The sequence below is a fragment of the Mytilus galloprovincialis genome, chromosome 12 (genome assembly GCF_965363235.1).
Source record: "Mytilus galloprovincialis chromosome 12, xbMytGall1.hap1.1, whole genome shotgun sequence".
Lineage (NCBI taxonomy): Eukaryota > Metazoa > Mollusca > Bivalvia > Mytilida > Mytilidae > Mytilus > Mytilus galloprovincialis.
The window spans coordinates 38,605,164-38,622,068 of NC_134849.1; the positions used below are offsets into that span (position 1 = coordinate 38,605,164).

At 30.3% G+C, this 16,905-nt stretch overlaps 1 protein-coding gene across 1 annotated transcript; it reads right to left on the bottom strand.

The window, feature by feature from the left end:
- Positions 1–6,810: 6,810 nt before the first annotated feature.
- On the bottom strand, positions 6,811–8,205 carry LOC143055367 (FMRFamide receptor-like). Its single transcript, XM_076228505.1, has one exon. The coding sequence runs from the start codon at positions 8,158–8,160 to the stop codon at positions 6,841–6,843; it is 1,320 nt and encodes a 439-aa protein (XP_076084620.1). The 5' UTR covers positions 8,161–8,205; the 3' UTR covers positions 6,811–6,840.
- Positions 8,206–16,905: the final 8,700 nt, after the last annotated feature.

The following is a 16,905-nucleotide window of genomic DNA, read 5'->3' on the forward strand; positions in this document are numbered from 1 at the left end:
TATTGCGTTCCTGGAAAGAGCAAACATGTATTCTGCATTTATTGCATATGCAGGTTTAAACAAAATAAAAGGAACGTAAGGCAAGCAAATACCAACAAAGCTAAATAAATCCTCATGGATCACATCTATTTTTTAGATTAATTGATAGATTTTTTAACAAGATTAACATACTATTTACAGCTTTTTAGAATGAACTTCAACGTTCACTTGTTTGATAATTGTATTCCTTCACGTTGATGTTTTAAATCAATTGTAACAATTAGACACACATATCATAGAGACAATAGTAATAATTAGATATGTTTTTATTGTGTTATGTATAACTGTAATGGTATAAACATGATAAAGTAGAAATTGGTAGAAATAGTACATAGACACAGTATCTATTTATGATAATTATTTTTGAATTATAAAAATTAGCATTTTTCATTTTAGGGTAAAACATACTAAATGATTGTATTTCCAATCAAAATGTCATTTCACATAATTATAGTACTGTTTGTATTTAAGTCTAGTCTATCATACAGCCGGGTTAAACCCACCATTTGTTCGTAAAATTTCTAGTTTGAAGTCTAGAATATTGCAGTTGTTATCAACGATTCCACATATATATATATGTATGTTAGTGCTTTTTGTAGCAGTTCTGTGTTACTCTTGTTCCGTTGGTATCCTTTTATATTTTGTGTGTTTCTCTTAGTTTGTGTCTGTGACCCGATTTGTTTTCAAGTAATTGATTTATCACAGCGGTATACTACTGTTGTCATTATCTACCTTTAAACGGAGGTGTTTTGGTAAGATAATAATTAGGTGTATCGTTAGAATCTAAAGTTAAAGGACACTATTATCACGCATGCTCATAGTATGAGGATATTTTTGCAATTATTTTTCTTTATTTTAATATGTACCCAAGGAGCAATTTCCCTGAACTATATGCAATTGTAACCACGTAATATGTTAAGTTAGCTATACAACTGTGTAATACCAATATTATGATTTTTTTTTAAGTAACTGTGGTATGTGTTTTTTAATAAATATATACCATTTGTTTCAGGTTAAATAGAATAACAACATGTCGTTTGTTGAATGTATCTAATTGACTTGTTGTCATAATTCATAAAGGTTAATTTAAAACACGTGATATAAGTGATGTTGAAGATGAGAATAAGTCGAATTTCCCATTGTTTTTATATTTAATACAGCCATGTGATAGGCTAACGTTTTATTTATTATGTCTGTTTAGTTCACATATATCATTGTAAATATAACGGAATTTCACGAGACTGTCAACATAGTGATAGGGATAGCGCTATAAAACTAGGTTTAATCTACCATTTTCTACATTTGACAATGCCCGTACCAAGTCAGGAACCTGACAGTTCCTGTCCATTCGTTTCTTATGTGTTTTGTTATTTGATTTTGCCATGTGGTTGTGGACTTTCCGATTAGATTTTCTTCTAAGTTCAGTATATTTGTAATTTTACTTGTTGGTACAGCAAAGAATGTGACAAAAGTTCACAGAGAGTTCATTTTGTTGACAGATTTGTAAATTGATATTAGTTTTATCAATGGAAATTAAAAATAATTTATTGCGGATGAGTGGGCTCATTAGTTTATAAAACATACAACTTATCAAAAGAATCAATACATAAAGTATGATTTTTACTAAATTGACATTTTATTTATTGCAAACATCGGAGAGATAATTGTAAACGTTGTTTATTAGTGATTGTAAGCATTTTATAATCCTTTAGCATATTTGATATTTTGTTGATTTAAATCCTGTTGTATATTGTTCGATAAAAAATATGTCCCCGATTATTTAGATCTGTTAAACATAGCTTTAAAAGTATTTGAAATGTTTCAATTATGAATAAAGAGTCACAACATAGAGAGAAACAGAAGGATTAGACAGCAGTATAGATGATACATTTGAGATAAGAACTCACAGGCGAATACATTTTAAATGAAGATTGATGAAGTGTGGGACTATGTATACTACGACATATTTGAAAACCAAAAAACACAAACATGTGAAACATTGTGACAACCCTTACGGCCTTACGGGAAATATTTGTCTTCTCCGGGAATCATAGCATCCATTAACAATAAAAACTGGCCACCAGCATATATGCAAAAGTGCACAAATTGGCGTTAAACCCTTATACATAATTGCTTTAAAAGATATGGCTCTCAAAACTATTGATATGTGTATGTGTTTTAAAATCGTTTGCAAGTCAGAGGTTTAGCTAGCTATAAAACCAGGTTCAATCCACCATTTTCTACATTTGAAAAAGCCTGTACCAAGTCAGGAATATGACAGTTTTTGTCCATTCGTTTTTGATGCGTTTTGTTATTTGATTTTGCCATGTGATTATGGACTTTCCGAAGTGATTTTCCTCTGAGTTCAGTATCTGTGTGATTTTATCTTGTATTGATTGACAAAATTCTATGAAAAGATATAAAATAACACTATTATAATTTAAATATTATGTTTTAGCACGAAAATGCAATACGCAATTGAATATGCTTTACATAGTTGTAATCCAGGGTTTGAAAATATTTATAAAATCCACAAAAATCGACTTTCCTAATTATGCAATCTGAAACCAAAAGGCTTCATTTACTTCATTTAATCTTCAATTTTGTTATCTTAACTTTGGAACAAACTTTTGTACACGAGTTTAATGAAATGACACATAACAAGATTCTAAGTCAATTTCTGTACCCAAACGTTTCAAAATGAATTGGTTAAACATACATCAAGTCAAAACTGTTTATTACCTAGAAAAAAAAAAAAACACTATCGCATGAAAGAATAAACAATTTTTTTCACTTTGAAAGTGTCATTACAGAGATGCCATCCTTTGTCGTGATTCTCCCACTTTATTTGACTAAACATTTAGTAATTCAGGTAATGTTCTGTAAATGGTTATACCCTATGTATTGTTTAAAGATCGTAGAACAATAATTCTATTAACATGATTTTCGTAGAAAAAGTATTAACTGTGCAAAATGTCAAACTTGTGATGTTTGATGTGATGATAGAAGCTAATTCTCTCCTCGATGATATTGATGTACTTTTCGGCAATAAAGTTTGTCGACAGGTTGTAGATATTTTAATTTGCAATAATTAAGTCTTTTTAATAGTAGACCCTTCTAAATTGCATATAAGTAATAAATTCATTAACAATAACTGTTATCTTAATGAACTGTTTTTGTTAAATAATCAGACATTTTCCAAATATACTGCCGACATTCACCCAAAGGAACTTACTTTTAATAAATCAAATGTAAACGGTAATAACTGTCCTTTCCTAAATGTATATATCACGGTTTTACACTGAAATTTACGACAGAAGGGACTATTGTTCGTTCCTTATAGGTAATTTTCTCTTTTTTGTGTTGATGATCTTACATTGTTTATTTTTCACAACTTGTTCACTATGCCCGTGTCTGCTGTGACGGTAAATCATTTTGATTTAAACGAACGTTGTCTATGTATTACTGGTAAATTATATTGCCAGAGAATATATTAGCACACATTATATAACATTCTTACTAAATTCTTCTATAATAGTTGTATCGATTTGGTTTTGAAGTTTGATTTTATATGTAAAAATGCCTTCTTTATTATGTAGGAAAACAATCCGTGAAATTTTGAAACCGTACTCACAGTTGATTAACATACTTAACATTAGTTCACCAATTGCATGACCAAATAGGGATAACATCTGAGAGCTACACACACGATGGTCTGATTTAAAAAAAGAATGTACTCCCACATTTATAAAACACAAGATCTATATCGTGTCGTTTCGAGGGAATGAACTACGTGGTTGGTGATTAAGTCTTTACGACGTGTTATAAGAAAAGAACAATTATTGCTCAAATCTTCAAATTAATGTCATTACTTCTCGATTATCGTGAAAGTTGTTCGGAGAACATATCCGTTGTTTATTCGTATTATTACTAATGACAGGAAATGCTTCAGTCAATTGAAGAAAAGTATGTACATTTGACAACAATGTATCATGATTGTCGAAGTTAACACTGTGTTTCCGCGACTGTCATACAAGTCAGATGGTTATGCAGCTATAGAAACAGGTTTTATCCATCATTTTCACTGTATCTTTTATTTGTTAAAACACAATTTTATCCAGAAAAAGTGACTAACAACGCAATTCGAAATATTGTAAATACATCAGATTATTATCGCTAACATGTAATTAAATATAACTGGATTGTATACGTGTCATATTAGACTGTCAATCACTTACACACGACTGGTGCCACAGATGGAGCATAATCTGCTAATCCTCCTGGTGCACCTGACATTACCCCAAATGTTTGTGGGGATGTGTTACGAAGTATTTTAATGTATTATATGTACTATTATTTGTCTGTTTTGTGTTTTTTTTTAGGCAAGGCATTGTAAGTTTATTTTCGATCTACGACTTTGAATGTATCTCTTGTATATCTCGTCCCACTTTGAATAATTTCTTAAATCATGTTTAGAAATGGATGATGTTTTCATTATTTAGCATAATTTATCCATTTTTAGTTTACATCTATAAGAACTTTTAATTATCATACATGGAATGATTCAACAAATAGTGCAAATAATCCGTCCTTATGTATAAACGGTTTAATGCAAAATTTAACTCTAACTGGTATGTGTTTAAAAGTGACCATCAACACATCCATTTTCCTCCTTTATAGAACAGAGTACATATGAAAGTGCACATTGAAAGTACATCTAACAGTACTAAATAAAATCCTATGGCGATGGTTAACAGGTTCATCTGATTAAATGCAATGCTTTTGCTTGAATAAGACATAAAATAAACAAAACGATTACCTTTAACCTTGCTCCGATATATAGAATATGCGACTTGATATAAGTAAATATAAAAGAGAAGATGTGGTATGATTACCAATGAGACAACTGTCCACAAGAGACAAAAAATACACAAGCCTTAACAACTATAGATCATCGTACGACCTTTAACAATGATCAAAACCCATATTGCATAGTCAGCTTTAAAATGCCCTGATATGACAATGCAAAACAATTCAAACGATACAACTAACGGCCTTATTTATATAAAAAAATGAACGAAAAAAAAATATGTAACACAAACGACAACCACTGAATTACAGGCTCCTGCATTGGGACAAGCACACACATAAATAATGTGGTGGGGTAAGATATGTTAGCTGGATCGCCATAGTAAATTATGTGGATGTTCTGTTTTGAAATATTGAATGGAATTACCAAACAAATCTCATTTGTTTATTATACGATGTGGTATATCACAAACACCCATTTGCAAAATTTGTATGTACATGTTGTCGTGCATTGGTTCGTAAGTGTGTATCGTTTTTCGTTTTCTTATTATTTATTAGACCGTTGATTTACCTTTATTTTTTGTTTTCTGTTTTAAAGAAACAGTTTCAAGTGATATGCATGTTTTAAATGATCATTTAGATTATGATCAAAACATTTAATTGTGCATTCAGCCGGCTGGTATTCAAATAGCTGACACACAAATACCAAACTTGCTTATCACAATATTTATATATTATAAGTATACAGGTAAGACTGTTATTATCATGTTTTCATTTTGAAGTATATGTTTTGTTTTCGTCAAAGTCAATTTTTGAATTCTCTTTCTTTTTGAAATGTTGTTTTGAATAGGTAACAGTTGAGTTTGTGTATACTATAGCGTTTGCCCAAAATAGATTTTAACATACCACATGGTTTCACAATGCCTTTCTTTTCAATAACTTGTATGTGAAATAAACAGACGAATTTCAACTTTGCTGAAATATATATGTATACTTTATTTTGAGTAAACTGCGTGTTGTTTCTAATTGCTTTATATAGTTGTTTCGGTTGTGTCCAACAAACCAAGTTTGAAATATGTTCTTACTATAATTTTACAACAAATACAAGTATTATTAGCAATAAAGATTCAGTGGCAATGGCTCGCATCATAAAATACCGATTTTTTTTTTAAATGTCTAAATTCTTCGAACATTTTGCATTGTTGATAATATTCCTCTTCGCCAATCATAGTTTTCAGAAAAAAACCTAAAATTAAATCAAAATCAAAAATCGCTGTCTAAGGCCAGTTAATCCTATGTGTCAACTTATAAGTCTCAACATCTGTTATGTTTCAGCCCTTGTCAAACGTCTTTATCTACGATGGTTTAAATATAAAAAAAAACAGACATACATATTTCATTCCTTTGTTTAATGATTAGGCCTATCGGCCATTTCCGTTGAGAAGCGGAATGTCAGAAACAATTTCTACACAATCCCAAAGACGATTGTTGTCAATTTGCGCCGAATATTCAGAGGGTAATACTGTTGGTAAACTGCTCGGACAATGAAAGACGACACATTCACATACATTGGACAAAATCACATAGGGATCAATCTTAAACATACATTTACAGTATATGACCAATAGTAGTATATACAATGTCATGGAACACAAACAATTCAGTTGTTGGTCTATTCTTAATTATGAATATAAATGGGTTTCACTAGTATTTTTGTGGGAGTCTTTTATAGCTTGCTGTTACAGAGAAAAACAACCGACAGGACCAAAGACAACTGTCGAATGCGAGCATAAATCAGTGTGGATTTTTGTATATATTGTGTAAGGGTTTCTCATCTTAATAAGGTAGCAATATTTGACAATTTTTGAAAAAAGAATAATTCAGAATACTATTAGATATTCATTGTACCGTAAAGGAAGTGAGCAATACCAACTTTATTGTTATCTGTATATATTAATTTATTGTTATTTCACATGATATACGTCCGTATTGTTAAACACTTGTCCCAGAACTTGTGTTTACATCTCCATTCTTCATAAATATTCTTTCTTTTAAAACAATTGAATCGGATGAATTGTTTAGATTGTCCCTACTGTGATATGGACTTCTATTCGATGAACATGGTGAAGGAATGTCTGTAAATCGTTGTCGATAAACGTTGTTTGTAATATTTTTTTTCAAAGAGGAAAGTCCTTTATACCGAACGATGTGTTGAGCTGTTGTATTTTTAGAAAAAGAAACACCAGTAAGGTATGTAGCTTCTCTGTAATATTGACTTTCGCTTTTCCTACCTGGCATTATTCTATAAAGCATTCTAAAAAATACTCTCCTGAATTTTGTGCTCATTACAGAATATAATATAAAATTCATCGCAGCATTGCACTGAATCAATGTATTTGAAACGTTGCCAGCAATACGTAAATTATTAACCTCGTTTCCGTTTAGACTGACATCAGCTGCGTCTAAATACGTGTTATATATTATAAGAGTAGCTGACGGAAGTTGACAAATGATAAAAACAACAGCTACACCTATAAGCATTAATGTTGTTTTATGTTGTTCCCACTGTCGACGGTCACCGGATCTAGTGGCAATCGTATGGGTCATTACTTTCCGTATTTCATTGGCTTTGCACACGGACCTTATCAAAATAGAGTTGAAGCTACAAAGTGCTATCAACGGTATGAAAGTAAACATAAAAGCAAGGAAATAATAATACCCGATACTATACGATTCCTGTTGAGCAAACTCTGTTGTGTCAACGCGAACAATAGTAATGTTGTCATCTTTCTCGTAAACTATCTTCCATTCGAAAAATTCGGGAATCGTACACGCAAGCGCACACGATGCCATCACAATAGCAATTATTTTTGCCCTTTTTGGTGTGCAAATAACTCGACCTCTCATTGGATGACAGACAGCAATATATCGTTCAATAGTAAACGTCACAGTTAATATAACCGAAGCATTTGACCACATATCAGATAAAACACGTCCATATGGATACCAATGCTTAAAAATATATTCATCTTTTATTGTTTCGTAATGATTGAAACTTAATGTGAAACTGGTGATCAAATATAAACTGTCAAAAACCGCTAAAAACGTCAAATAACAATTTGTCGATGATTTCATAGACGGATTTGTCAATACTGCAATGCTCACAAGATTTCCAGATAATCCAGTAAATACAATAATAGGTACCAGTATCTTTTGAACCACAAAACGAGTTAACATCAACGTGTGTGCGTTTGTAATTACTATATCAGATACTGATTCTGGACTTATGGTAAAGTTTAATGTATTTGTCATCCCAATGTATTTGACGACAATGGCAACTGGCTGTTCAACATCTGACAGGTTCTCCATCCCTATTTAACTGAATCGAAAGCCTACAAATAGAAACATAACACGAATAAGTAAATATTTTAATTTTGTGGTTTGGAGAATTTGCTTCATTCTGATTAGATAATTCCGTAATGCATAGATAATTTATGTTGGGGTGTTTTGTACTTGAACTGCTTTTCTAGGTTATAAGTGTCGTAGGGTTGCAGTTTTAAACTTTCAATTGTGTATCGCTATAGACAAATGGTAAAACGTCCTTATTTATATATATCCTCACTGAGATAAGTGTATTACATAATTTGTCTTGATATATGCTTTTAAAATATAAATCATCAGCCAAACGAGAGAAAGTAGCCTTCCGATGCAAGTCTTAAAGGTGTAATATGTAATTCAGTAATACCTAAGCGTAGGCTTGCAATGCCGTGTTTAAAGGTGTTATAATAATTAATGAACACTTCACACTAAAAAAATAAGTCTCATTTGATCAACTTTGGTCCTTTTTTTATTCAGCTACAATGGAAGCGAATAACCTATTTTGATGCATTACAATAACATAAACTAGAACAACACAGCGCTACTGACATGTAACATGTATGTCGTCTTATTTATTGATAGTATGCTATGGTTGTATGGTTGTATGGTGATGCAATACTACTATATAAATATGATTACATGTAAAATACATAGCTTTTCAGAATGCATTCAAACACGCAAAAATTATGATAACAAAAATGACAAACTCAGTAAATTGTCCGTCACTAAATGACAAAAACAGAAAATCACACACAAAACGAATAGATAACAAGTATCAGCAGTAGATTTTTATCCTTCTACTGTTTTGTATCGCCTTCAGTCGTTTGGGAAACTAATAAAAATAGTCAAACACACAAATTCTGGAAAAAATAGATATAACGAGATATGTTTTTTCCTGTTCTAGAAATAAACTCATCATGAAGCATTACAAATAGTATACAAGTTCCTATTTTTTCCAATTATTTTCTCTAGTTTTAACAAAAGAACCATTCTTTTTGCTGTATTTGTTATACAAAAAAACTAACGACAAATATAGTTTATGTGAGACTATACTACGGACAAATTGGTTGACCTTAATGGAATTACCGTTTCAAAGATGATATCTGATATGTTTTTTATGTCGTAACTACATTCCACTTTCCTTTTCACCACGAATGTGACCTACCGAATTATACTATTTACACGGTTTGTAATAACATGAGTAAAACGACAGGTGCCACATATTTAGCAGGATCTGCTTACTCTTCTAGAGCAATTAAAGACAATCCCCAGTTTTTGCTGGGGTTTGTGTTTTTAAGTCTTCAGTTTTCTATATTTTGTCTAGTGTACTACTATTTGTCTGGTTTTTTTAGCCATGGCGTTGTCAGTTGATGAGTTTGACTGTCTCTTTTGTATCTTTCGTCCATATTTTATGTGATTTATGGTGAACAGTTGACTCATTGGCAATAATACTTATATTTTGTTTTCAAGTATTCAATTTGTTGATTGAAAAAAAGTATTTCAACAAATGCACATACTTATGATCTCCTGAATTAACGTACTGAAGACAAATTCGTATTAGATGACAATACTGAGATAAAAATCAAACAGTTTCTCTTCCGACACCTCCGATTTTGTGTTTTCGTTGATTTTTTTGAAAATTTCTAAATTTTATAATTCACTTTAAGTATTCGTCAGTTGCATGCATTGAAATAAATATGCTACCAACTTATACAATGATTTTTATATGGATCAAACAGCTCTTATGTTGACAAATATGATTGCAGGCGACACATGATATATTTTAATCATATGGTTTTGTCCTTAAAAAAATATGATTAAAAATATATGTTTTTAGACTATTTCACCTAAAGTATAACGATGTCCAAATGGAATTAATTAGATTTGGAAATAGAGAAAAGTATGACATTATGAAAAAGAGTTTTATTTTAAAGAATACAATATGAAAATGATTTTATGCAATAACAATCTTTATTTATAGGTATTTATGAGAGATATATAAATGCACTACGTCTTAAATAAAATATAAATCTGGTATTAATATCAACTTATCTTTAGCATCATGTCTGTACACATTCATTACATTGATGCTACTACATTTAGTTTCTAGATACTGAGGACTGATACAACAATTCACACTAGAGCACTCTGACAGTAAACTGTAATACTTGCACCATCAGGCCGCGTTCACACCAAACGCCATGTACAGTAAACATGTTTACAATTAGTTAACTGTAATGTACACTGGTTTCACATTAAATTTGTTCACATCTATACACTTTGTTTAATTACCTGTACATACGATTTGTGCACACTTGTAAACTATACGTCATTCAAATGTTCATTACGTACAACCGAATGCAATTTTTTTGGTCAGCTTTTCTAGCAATTAGGGAACGACTATTTGACTTAAAAAAGGGCGGATTAAATTTTCCTTTAAAATAATTTGATCCCCAATTTCATAAAAAAACATTCTGGTCATACAGATGAGAAAAAAAAAATTCTGAATCCATACATCATAATGTTAAATATTGGAGTCTAAACGTTTAATAAGTCTAAGACTTTTTATTGATGATAATGCATAAAAAATAACAGCACAGTGATATTTACATTTCACACAAGTAACAATGTACAAGTATGCAAGCTTTCTGAAATACTGTAATGTTTGTGTGGTGATGTAAGACTGATATATCAACAATGAAATAAGATTAAATATGATATTTATAGTTTTTTAAGAATGAATTTAAACATGAACAAATGAAAATGAAGAAAAATACCGAACTCCCTGTAAAATACGGAAGATCTTTAATCAAACGGAAAAACCAGAGCACAAACATTAAACGAATGGATAACAAGTATCAACAGGATACCAAAATTCTTCTACTGTTTTGTCTCGCCTACATTCATTTGCATAACTAATCTAAATAATAGGACATACGAATTTTCCAAAAAATTGTTATAGTGAGATATATTTTTCCTGTTCTAGAAAAACAAACTCACCATGAAGCAGTATAAATAGTATACAAGTTCCTATTTTGTTCATATTATTTTCTCTAGTTTGAACAAAAGAACCGTTCTTTATGTTTTGCTTGTTATAGAAATGAAATTATTGACAAATATAGTTGATGTGATTCATTATGGACAGTTGACTCATTGGCAATTACACTTATTTTTCTCTCAAGTATTTAAGACGTGCATTGCAAGAGTGTAAAATATAGTTATATGTAAAAAAAATGTACCGTATGAATACGATCATATGCAAGAACAGTCTTTATGTGATGGTTTTTTAAGATATAAATTAAATGACCTACGGCTTGAATTCAATATAAATCTGATATAATATAAGTCATTATATAGCGTCATTCATGTTCACAGTCATCACATAAATGCCGTTACAGTTTCTCTTAAGACACTGCGGACTGGTAAACGAATTGAAATTAGGGTACTCGGACAGTAAACTACAGTACATACAACCTTAGGCGTTACTATTTTGTCCATCAATCAGAGGTCAACGATCAGTCACTGAACAGTCGAATTGGCATGAAACTCACGTCAAACTTACGTCAACAATCTTAAGACTTAAAATAACTGTATTTGACTGATTGCACGTATCGGACAGATTATACTAATTAGTGGTGTTATTATATCCAAAGTTGCGCCAGCATAAAGTCTGTCTCATTGGAATGTTTGTAGGAAGGAACATATGCGTTTGCAGTGTGATTATGGAATTTCCGATTTGAATTTTCCTCGGCGCTCCGTATTTGTTGTGATTTTACTTGTTTCCAATTTCACAATGCAAATACTGTAGCTACACAGACAACATAATCCAAATAGACATCCACTGTACGTTACTATAAATACAACTGGCAAGACCATGGCACAGATAAAAACAATCAGACAAACATAATGTCCATCTTCGTATATAAGAGTATTATCATGGATCTGTTTTGAGTATACGAGTATACGTAGTAGAGATACTTATATCCTTTATTCATTTACATTTTGCTTTTTTGATTTTATAAAAATGTATGACGCTGGACTTAACTAACTGTAGACTAATTTATACATACATGATAGTAAAGCTTACTTTTATATCATTCAGTTGAAAACTGTTACCACCATATCACGAAATATACTAGTGCCCTAGACAATATTCCATATAAAGTGTCATGAGACACTGTTAAAACAATGCGTCAATTTTTATATTCTTTTAATAATGTTAGATTGAGTCTTACATATATTCATTGCATGTCATCACATATTACACCACATATATAATAGATGAGTTGTTATAGTTTTCTTTATTGATCATGCGATATTTTCAATTTTGAAAACACAAGGACTGTCACCAATTATACAAATAATAACCTGTAAAGGCTTTGAAATAAAGAACTAGAACTAGGTTAAGAGTTCTTCCAATTCAAATCGAAACTTTTTTATGAATCTGAAACATGCAGCTTTATCCCGTGTTTTAGACTAATTCCAATTGGTACCGGAATCAGCTTTTCGCACGCATACCGAGCACAATTTTGCTTTTGTTAGTTATACAAATGGGTGTTTAAGACTCAATGCTTCGTAAGCTGTTAAAAATTAAAGAAAATCATTACATATATTGTGTCGTTATGTAATACATAATGCAGTGCAATGGATTGACAAGATCGCATATCATATTACAAACGATTTACAAAAACATTAATTTTAATCAATTTCTGGGTTATAATTAATATAAAGCTAGAAAACATTTCAAAAAACATTATTTAACAACATTATTTAATAAATAAATAATTGTATTCCGTCATTTAACATACCAATTATAACTCATCAAAACCGTGCTGAAGTCGTAGTTCTATATATTTGAAATGAAAACACGTTGATCACAAATATGTTTTAGTATAGTTAAACATTAAATCAGTGTTTAATTTACCAGTTAGGTTTTTTTCTGCAATAAACATTATCAACTTACTGATGAGTCTATGTTTTTATAAACAAGTAGTCAACACGTATGGAGGTAGAATTATACATGTTATAGTGGACAAATGTGCACGAAATATCATCGTTAGAAACTGAATATACAAAAACAATAACGCATTTTAATGATTTAGGGGGGATCGTGGGTCTAAATGATATTTTTTTCTTTATACAGGATTTTGCTATAGTTTTTTAAAAATGAAAATTATCTTATACTTAATAGCAAAAATAAAATTAAAAAAATGGGACACAGTTCAATTACGCTCACACTATCCCTTTGAAAGAAGCATACATTTTTGGAAAAACGGACTTTTGTCTGTTGAACTAGTAGGAGATATAGAGGTGATATCGAAATCGCTGAAATTTTACAATAGTTTAGTTGAAGTACAGCTAATTTGAAAATAATAATAAAAAAATAGGTCACCAATGATTTAAAAAAAGACATTCGAATATTAATGCAAAAAAAAAATGCATTTTCCAGCAAAGGGGGATAATTAGGAGTTTTTGTCCGAAACTTTAATACTCTCGAGCCTCCTGAACTGTTTTCTATTAGCCTTTGTATGACAAGTGTTTTCTAACTAAGTTATTTTACAAAAGGACATTATCTTAATATCTGAATAAATGATGAAGTCGGAACAATCAATATACACAAAATAAATGTTTAATTGAGAGATACCGAAAGGTATACAGTCGAGTGTCTTGGGTCTATTGATACAGTTTCTAAAATTTGTTGTTAAAAAGCTGTATGTTGTTTCAATGATTTCGGTTGATTACGAATTTGTCGGAACATGATTGAAACTTGTTAATGTGTTGCTTTTTTTTATTAGACTGAATTCATATACCCATACTGATTATGATAAGTTGTATTTACAGAACTAAAAATTCTGAACAATTTCAATCTTGCTATCTTAACTGCAAAATGATGATTGTTCTGTAAAAAGTTCACTGCAATACAAAAATAAAATGATCATAGCATGATATTTGTTGACAACTTGAACAAAAACAAAACAATTATCGTAGTTTGAATCTTTATAAATTAAACATATATTCGTAACGAACGTTTTTCTTTTTTGGGTATGCTATACTGACAATTCTTTATAAAAGTTTACTCAACCCTTAAAACAGAGTTAATTTATACAAGGCAGCATAATTAAGACTGCAGCTTTCGAATACAATATTACCACATGTACTCTAAACACGTGTTTAATTAGTTTCTTTTGGAATTATTCAAAGGCTGTGAAAATATTCCATTTATTCTATGCTTTTTAGATCATCTGAAAAAAGTACTTACCGCTACATGCGCTAGTCATATCATTTTAAAAATATAATGGATTGTCACGATTCCATTCATTTTTACATAATTGAAATAAATTTGTTATAATTATTTTCTACCTGATGCATTTGGAACTAAATCCATTAAGATTGTAAAATAAAAAGAAGCATTTAGAGCTTTTACGAAAATATCAATATAACTCTTTTCCGTTACATCTTTGTTGTATAGCCATTAAATGCCAAATACTATTTCGGGAAAATGTTCCTATTTAAATAAAATTACATTTTGTATTTTGTATTAATTTTTATACTACCACTCAAGTGCGTATACGTATTAATAATATGGTATTAATGAATGGGTATTTTTATAATGAACCTGTTACATGTTCAAGGTCTGTAGTAATGGTCGAGGAAGTCTGTAATAGCCCGAGGCAACGCCGAGGGCCATTACAGACATCCGAGGCCATTAGTACTGACCAAGGACATGTAACAGGGCCATTAAAAAAACACCCGTCTCTTAATACATTTATCAACCTACTGAAAAAAGTGTATGCGTTGCTGCCAACTTGATGTAATCTCTAACTCTTTTAATGACAGTTTTGTTTGAAAAAAAAAATAATTTGTACTTCACCATGATCAAGCTTTAAATATACCAAATATCCACGATATGAAGTTGAAAGAAGTTATGTGTTGAAAAACAAGATGAACTGTGATCCCTTTATATAGTTCTTTAATGTTTGTTGCTGGTTACTAAATTAAATAAAATACAAAAAAGTATTATACTCTTTACAGCTTAATTTTATTAACTTTATTAAAACCCTAACTGGGCTTAATACAGACAAGCTTGGCATTAATACAGGGCCATTACAGAAAATATGTTATTTTTAATAACCAGTCATTTTTGGCAATAATGTACTTAGTTAGATAATAATTTGTACTATTTTCAATAAGAATCTATTAAAAGCATTCATATATTATTTACAGTTGACTATACTTTATTGTTCTTATATCCATTTAGTTTTGATTTTCTTAATTTCTATTTTTATAGGAGGCACTTTACATCAAATGATTTTAAACCATTTACAAAAGAACTTAATAAAAACTCTATATAAAAAGCTTGTTCATATTTTACTCTGAATAATTGATATCTTGTCATCACGACATGATGAAACTATAACATAATGTTTTTTAGACGTAAGAATTCTGAGAGTAACAAAATTGAAAAAAAAACTAACAACATCTCGGCCAATGTGTACACATTATTATACGAAAGATACATATGCAACATACATAATGGAGGTTCTTTCTATTATGAAAATGATTATTTATTGACTATTTATTTCTATTTAGTTTAAGTAATGTATATAGCTCTGTATCTCCCTGTTTCATTGATTGTATAAAGTTTTAATAAAAAAAAAAATATGTTTTTTGAAACATTTACACACTTGGCATAGCTCTCACAAAATATTTGATACAGATATTTCATTAATATAAAGATTTTCGAGAAAAAAAATACGCAAATTAGACAAAATGATTCTCCAAATCTTAAATATCAATACTGAAACCTTGGTGGATTGTCTTTTTCACCATGAAATCTAATTAACGAAATGACCATAACGTTACATCCATCAATGAAACCTTCCTATGTTAAATACATTACTTCTGTCTGTGCGCTATCATCCCTGGTTGAATTATCACCAAATGATATTTGCAAAATATACATTAGCTGTGAAATTAAATCATCTTCAATTTATATGCAGAGTTCACGAGGTGTTCAAGGACAGATTTGTCTTCAGGTTATAGCTTGTTTGTTAACAATTACATTATATGTCACAATCCTTCAATAATAATCATCATCATGACCATTATAGTTATCGTTGTTTCAAGCTGTTTGATGAAATATATGGAAGAAACGTGTGATTGTGAAGCGTTCGCTTACGGCTATTTTCAATGAATTATATAAAAAAGTAAATACCAAATCTAATCAAATGCAAGCATTACGAATGATTGTGAATTCATTTTATTCTTATCAACCAGCCCCGGTTTGTTGGTCAATCGTATTGAGTGCTTTTTCCACTAAATTTGCAAAAAATGTTTAAACTATGTGGTTTATCGAAAGATAAGGATGCATATTTACCAATACAGTCACTTGAGTTTTGAAAGTATATTAAGTGACATGTTTCCATACAGGTTTGGTTTGATTCAAAAATAGGTTTGTTATTAGTATATCATTCAGTTTTTAAATTACCGTTAGGGTGTTGTCCAAAATGGATAAATCTAACGAACACTACATGTTTTTAGCAATGCATAATGATACGTTAAAGTAAAACTCTATATATACAATGTAATTATAAAACTAAGTCTTAATTGATATTTCTATGAGTAAGAAGTAAATCGTTTGTTCTAGTAAACAGCTTTTCAAATCTCAATAATATTCAT

Coding starts and splice junctions, on each gene's coding strand:
- LOC143055367 (XM_076228505.1), bottom strand. CDS start 8,160: ATGACAAATACATTAAACTTTACCATAAGTCCAGAATCAGTATCTGAT.